Genomic DNA, 7,586 nt, shown 5'->3' on the forward strand with positions numbered 1-7,586 from the left:
TCGAAACGTCGGCATAAAATAAATAAATATGGTTTTGTTTATTTATGTTGTTCTTTGCTGACCGCACCCCCCGACAAACTTCTTCAAGAAGAAAAAGAATTATTATTACTATTTCCTTTATTATTATTTTTTCCTGTGTATAAACGAACACTTAAAGCTCAAATACCGATTGCCCTTTATTGTGGTAGCTTGTAGTATTATTTTTCAATAAATTAAAATTTTACGAAATAAAAAGAAATATATATACATTACTAAATTTTGGCCGATAATCTTTCGCACATAATAAACTTTACATATTCATGTAATATAAATATAGTAAAACAGACAGAAAAGACAATGTGGAAATGCTGACAAAATCTAATAGGTTCCATACAAATCAACTGGGTTTATCGCCAGGAAATCGAGTAATTAAAGAAGGGAGGGGGGCGCAAGAGAAAAACATCAGTACATCACTCAAGGGGAAAGGGTTAACTCGCTTCCTCTACACCAATTTAACACAAATCCATTTGTCCGATGAGGTGGAAAAAATTATCGAATTATTTCATCGGTCAGCTCGAAACGAAAATTGGTCTTTGCAAGGTCCGATATCAAACCACCACGGCGGGAATTCTAGTTCGAATTTACAGCTTTTGTCAATGAATTTCGCTTTCATACCATAAGACATTACGTATTATAAATTTAATTATGGATTAACAATTTTGACTGTTCCAATATTGTTTTTTAATTGGAACTCGTTGCATATATAATAAAATCACATACTTAAAAGTACGATAAGTTTATTTTATTTTATTTTTTGTGAAATAAATGGAAAAAATATATACTCCAATTTAAAAAAATATAAAACCAATTTCAATAAGAATAATAGAAAAAGAGAAAACAACAACCTGGCGTAAAGATCTATAAGAATAAAAAAAAAATTATCCGATAAAACTAAAAGAAGGGATACTTTTAAATAAAAATTACTAATTACTTTACAACAAAAGAATGAAAAATACAAACATAACCTAATTTAAATACTAAATAAGAAAACTAAATAGAAATTTATATGGTAAACACTACTGAGCTGTTTATAGTTGGCGTAGATAAATATTAGAAGATGGTGGGCAGCAAAAATTACACATATAAACAAAAACTAATTTATTTGAGCCGATGTTCGACCTGAATTTAAGGCCTTCATCAGGGCTAAAAATATGAAATATGAAAATAAAGGAAAAAAAAATAATAAACATATATATGTATATATAGTTGACCGTAAAGATTTATTATTTAGATATAAGAAGATGGTCAGGGTTGCGGTCAAAAAAAGAATAAGTAGTATAAAACTAGTTTAATGTCTGACGTTTCGCCCCACTTTGCAGGGCTTCATCAGGGCTAAAAAGATACAAAAAAAAGAAAACTGAGAATATTACAACAATAAGATACAATAAGGTAATTTAAGCTAGGATAAATATTATGTAAAAATAAAGTGATAAGAAATTACATATAAATAAAAGGAAGGAAAACATAAAATAGTATCTGTATAAAATAAACTTGAATAAACAATGATGAGAATAAAAATAAGTAACAATGGCAAGAGTAAAATGTTTTTAAAAATACGTAAAATATACAGTTAAAAAAGTACAGGAGATGTACATAAAACAAAAACAATACGGGGAAGAAAGAAGAAAGAAAAAAAAAAGTAGAGATTAAATAAACGTCTTGAAAGAATAAATAAAAATAATAATAATGATATTAAATGATAATAAATGAGCAAAGAACAAATCAAGACCACCTACCTGTCCAAAGCGAAAGGTTGAACATAAGGCAACAATGAAGCGGAAGAGTGGAGGAGTGGGGAGGAGGTGGCCAGGTATTTTTATAGGTAATTTCTTATAACTTTATTGTTACATAATATTTATCCTAGCTTAAATTACCTTATTGTTGTAATATTCTCAGTTTTCTCTTTTTTGTATCTTTTTAGCCCTGATGAAGCCCTGCAAAGTGGGACGAAACGTCGGACATTAAAATAGTTTTACTTTGTTTATGTTGTTTTATTTGTACTTTTTTTGACCGCAACCCTGATCATCTTCTTATATTTATATGAAAATAATAAACAAACAAATATTATTAAAATATTTTCAATTTTTTTTATTATTTTCCTTTATTTTTATGTTTCTTTGAGTGATGTTTTTTTTTTTTTAGCATTGATGAAGGCTGGAATTTCAGGTTGAAACTTCGACACAAATAAATAAATATATATATAAAATTTGCTTTTAATATTTTTGCTGAATGATGAATCAACCACTTTTGATGTAAAAAAAAAATATATTAGGCCAATTTACTTAACAATTTAGGCGTATTAAGTAAAAAATATACTATTATTTAATGTGAGTAAATTTTCTAAAGTTTAATAAAAATAAATCAAATCATGTTTTGGAAGAACCATCTCCATGTCGCTTCCCCAACCCAAGAAACGAGTAAAAAAAAAAAGCTGAGTTGTGTTTATGTTTTTTCTCTAAGCCTCTATGGTTAGCCTGTTCCAGGCTGAGCACGTGTCGATATTTTTTTCTGAGTATCATCACTAAAATCATTTCACAGGACACTCATCTTGTTGGTCCACAGTCCAAAGAAAAATATTTTGTATACCGAAAAAAATTTATAAATGCAAAAAAATAATCTTGTACGGTGAGCTTATCACACATCTTTTACTTACCACCCAACTTACATCACCAAACTTTCTGTTAATTGGTGGGTAGTGTAGATGTACATTGTGAACAAACAATTTTTATTTTTCTGTTGCTATAAAAATCAGTATTTTAGTGTTCCCTGAGGTGGAAATAACGAATATATGTTCATGATTGGAGAAGTTTGTCGGGGGGGGGGGGCGGTCAGCAAAGAACAACATAAATAAACAAAACCATATTTATTTATTTTATGCCGACGTTTCGAAATGAGTTTCAGGTCTTCATCAGGGGTTATGGCGTAGAAGGTAGGCCTGTAACTCTACAACTCAACGTCGGCATAAAATAAATAAATATGGTTTTGTTTATTTATGTTGTTCTTTGCTGACCGCACCCCCCGACAAACTTCTCCAATCATTAATCTACGGTCAACTATCTACATCTCATTATGAATATAAGTTCAGATGCTACAAAAATACAACAGTTAAAGTAAATATAAGCAAGCCCTAATGCAATTGGGAAAGATCGTGCGGTCTCGACTGTTCCAGTAAGGGCGAAAGTCTCTATTTTTCTCCTGTAGTTATTCATAAAATTCTTTAATACTTTATTATTTATCCAATATTGCTGACAATGAGAAATTTGTATTGTTTTAAAAAAAAAAAAAAAAATTAAAGGTACTCCAGAGGGATATTTTTTGAAAAATCCGCGTTTAAGCCCTGTTAGAATATTTCTATGAGGATAAGATATATCTCAAAAATGGCTAGTCAATTCTACGATGAGATACCGAGTTAAATCAAAATTGTCAGAGCGACTTTTCAGAAAATCGATTCTATAAAGTAGTTCAGGTAGGTCGATTATACCGAAAAAGATACTGTCACTCCTCAGCCATGTACCCGCCTTAAATATGAAATTTCAGTTTCGTACTACTTTCTGCTTTCTTGAGCTATATCCGTATATAGGTTATTGAAAGTAACATATCTGTCTATATGTCTGTATCGATCTGTCTATATCATTGCAATGAAAACCTACTTATCAATCCTTGTATAGGCGTGTAGGTATCAAAAAATTGGTTTTATAATTAAACCTTACGGCCAAAATAATACTATAAATAATAATACTTAAATAAAATTAAGTAGTACCTTTAAAATTTAAATACATATCCGTGTGGGAAGTGTTCGAGTACCAACCTGAAATATAAAGACAAAAATAAGGATCTTTAGCAAAATAAATAATAGTAAATAAAAAAAAAAATAATAACTAAAAATTAAATTTCAACTAAAATCAAGCTAAAGCAACATTTTAAAATACACACATACATAATTATGACAGGTGATAACTTAAATTTTAAATTATGTTAAAATTTAGGGGATACAATTTTACAATCCAATAATTAGTAGTTTTTTTTTGTCTTGAGGAAACAATACATTCTTACAAATACTATTGTATTTATTTATTGTAATAGTAGTAAACGTCAAAATTTAATTTTAATTTCACGAACCGTTAGTAAATGCATGATACATTTATGGTTAATAATAAGTTTGATATATCATCATACTTAAAATACTTTATGAATTGAGGAAAAATTAAAAAAAAATCGTATATTTAATAATTGAAGGGATCCAAGCAAGCATACGATAGGCCAAATGATATAAATATTATTTTAGTAGAGCAGTCTCGAAAAATTCTAAAATACTTATTTAGTGTTTTATATAGTTAATAATCCGAAATATTATGGGTAAATATGTTGAAAGTGTGTTCCACAAACTATAACAATAAATAGTTTTATTGAGAAACAAAGAAGCACTTTATATGAATTTTAATTGTATTGAAAATTGTGACGCATCATGCACCAAGTCATTCAATTATATTCAAAATCACAATATTGTTCAGGATAACAACACTATTTACATGTCAAGGAGAAAAATATAAGGTCATATTGTTTTTCATCTTATTTTAATTATTAACATTTTTTATTATAAAAAAATATTAATTATGATTGTAAAAAAAATTCAAAACTTGAAGCTTCAGATAATACTACTATACCATAAAATATGGGCGAATTAATAATAAGAAGAATCTAGCTTTTAAAGCCTGATTAACCGTTAAAGCGAAACACTTTGGTATCAATTAACAACATTAAACCCTACAAACAACAGATACTCTATTAATTTTTGAAACAATAAAGCGACGTAGTAATTAAAGCTATCAATATGTAATAGGAAGGTTAATAAATAATTAAAATTAATTTACTGTTAGTATTGTGGAAGAACGTTTGAAAATCAATAGGGTGTTACACGGGCTATGAAACCGGTAAATAAGAATTATTATCTTCACTATTTTAATGAATCAAAAGCATTTCCATAACACAATTTTTTATTGTTGAGAAAACAATACAATTTACCACACCTAAGGGCAATATATATACACTGTCTTCAATTGTTCTCCAGCACAGTTAACTAAGGAATTTCCAACGGAATAAAATATTTTTCTAATACTGAAACTGAATTTAAAATGAAGATAAAATTAGACAATTTTATTCCCGTCAAAAATAGTGGCATAGACGGCAATCTGAATCTAGATTCATAAAATATTATTAAAAAATAAACAGAACATTCCATAAGTTCGATCGAGGTTAGCAAACATCCACCATTTTAGATAAGATAAGGTTTATCTTTGAAAATTCCAGGAGTGTAAGAGAAATAAACGAATCATGTAACAAAATTTCTCTTAAATTTAAGATTTTCGGTACTCAAATTCTGTATAACATATTTAATAATCACAAAAACATTTTAGCAAATTTACACTGCTTTAAAAAAAGTATAATTTATCATAGGTAATAGCAACTCAAATATTATTGGGAATATATTTGAAACTGTCAGTACAATAATCGAATTGAGGCATATTTAGACTTGCACTATCGATCTATTGATTGCAACGTAACCAATAGATAATTCAGGATCTTAAGGCATCAAACTCTGAGTTAAATGCTAAAAGTTTTCTATTGCATCACGGATCAACAAATCCATATTCCTGAATTAGATATGCGGTCAAAACTATCTTTAGGTTCAACATAAAATTAGCATGTAGTAAATTTTTAGTATTGCCGTTTTAGTAATTCATGATAATGCATTCTGTTTAAAAACCTTGTATCATTTTAACTAGGACGTTACACTTTGATAATTTTTTGCTTCTCATTTTCCAAACTATTTGATAAAAGGTTCAAGTTTCAACTCATCTCTGCGATAATGATGTTAAGTTAACCCGTGTTGGGTTAATCAAGCAAAAAGCACCTTTGAATCATCTTCAAGTGGTATTTTGTGCTTCATATACAAGGATTGAATTCATTTCCGGCCCACAACTGTATCCAGGACCTGTAAAATAAATTTAATCTCTATAGTTGAACTATTAACAAGTTTTTTTATCTTCATCTTCATCCTTCAATTAGTATAAACATTTAGCATATATAAACTGTTTACTTTTATCAGTACTGCCTGCTTGGTACTGTACTTCAAGTGCATTGCAACATACCGAATCCGATGAAGAATTGGGATTCGTTGCAAATATAATTCAAGAGAACGTACAGAATTAAAAAAAAAAATCATCTGCGAAATACGAGCGATTGATTGAAAAAAAAAATGGCACACAAATAATTTGTGTACCAAGAAAGCACTCTTCTAGTTTATGGACATTGTTATGTCAGTTCTAGAGATAGAAGAATACCAATTAACTTCACTTTAATTTTTGTTTTATGTGGACTCGATATAACTCAAAATTTAGAGAAAGCTCGGTTCAGAGTTCTTTCAGCTGAATGTTAATATTGTAAATAGGAATGACTGTGTTTAAGTTGTTTTACTTTAAGTTTAATTTTCTTTTTTATTTATATTATTATTATGCTTTAATTTTTCTTATTTTTTATATTTGAGTAGACTCAATGTATTGTTGATATAGTAATTAAGTGAAATAGACAATGTAAGCTAAATTATTATAATAAAGGTTACTGTGATAACAGTTATTGACTAATGATAAAATTTAACAAAGGTATAGTAAGGTATTAACCATTGCATGAAATTTGAGCGAATTTTTTCTTAAATGTTTAGTCTATTATTCAATAACTCAATCATACTCTAACAGAAAATGCACGTTAGCTATTGAAAAAATATAACAGGTTCCTAAGTTAATTTTATAAAGATAACCAAACTTACCATTTTAATCATCTCTATGTTTAAAACGTAAAGACACTATGCCCAGTGTATAGAATAAAATTTTGGAATTTAGAATGTTAATATAGGTAAATATAGATAGATATATATGAAACTCTAACAACCAGTGGCTCATCCACACTTGATGAAATAATAACGTACCCAGTGATACCTTTTAAGTCCAAAAAAATTAAACGATTATATGTATGATATACTAACTGTTTATAATTGCTAAAGTATTTAATATTAAAAAAAAACCTGCTGTTTAAACTGTTTTATAGTTTATACCACTACTACCTTTGTTTATTAACCCATTACTTTATCATCATAGTTGTCAATTTTATTTTTTATCATCATAAAATATTGTCAATTTTTTTATAACTTGAAGAAATCATTTTATGATCATTTCATCACCGAGATGTCTCTAGAATGATTCATTGATTTTCTAAATGTTTTTACAACAAGATAAACATTTTTTCCGTCTTAGTAAATATTAATACGAGTTAAATATAAACATAAGTAATAAACATATGTTATAAAAATCAAATTCACATTACACGTAATAACTTAAGTCTTTTAATGAACCCAATGCTATTACTGATACATGTTCATTGTAACTTAATCCGTTTTTAGGAACGGGAACATTAGTGGTACATATATGAACAGCCAATAAAGCGTACCGTTGCTACTAATGTTACTAATGTTAATATAATACTAATGTGTATAT

At 28.0% G+C, this 7,586-nt stretch overlaps 1 protein-coding gene across 2 annotated transcripts in view; it reads right to left on the reverse strand.

Moving 5' to 3' along the window:
* shg (shotgun) overlaps positions 1-7,586 on the reverse strand; it is a 625,987-nt gene that overhangs the window by 228,433 nt on the left and 389,968 nt on the right. The window contains exon 2 of one of the 2 annotated variants that reach the window (XM_067051157.1): positions 3,800-3,847. The exons of the other annotated variant lie outside the window; for it this stretch is intronic. Coding sequence (XP_066907258.1) covers positions 3,800-3,847 — 48 coding nt within the window. The remainder of the gene's footprint in view (positions 1-3,799; positions 3,848-7,586) is intronic. 2 annotated transcript variants of the gene reach the window in all.

This window comes from Halyomorpha halys, unplaced genomic scaffold (assembly GCF_000696795.3).
Source record: "Halyomorpha halys isolate HHAL.00 unplaced genomic scaffold, Hhal_1.1 Scaffold617.1, whole genome shotgun sequence".
Taxonomy (NCBI): Eukaryota; Metazoa; Arthropoda; class Insecta; order Hemiptera; family Pentatomidae; genus Halyomorpha; species Halyomorpha halys.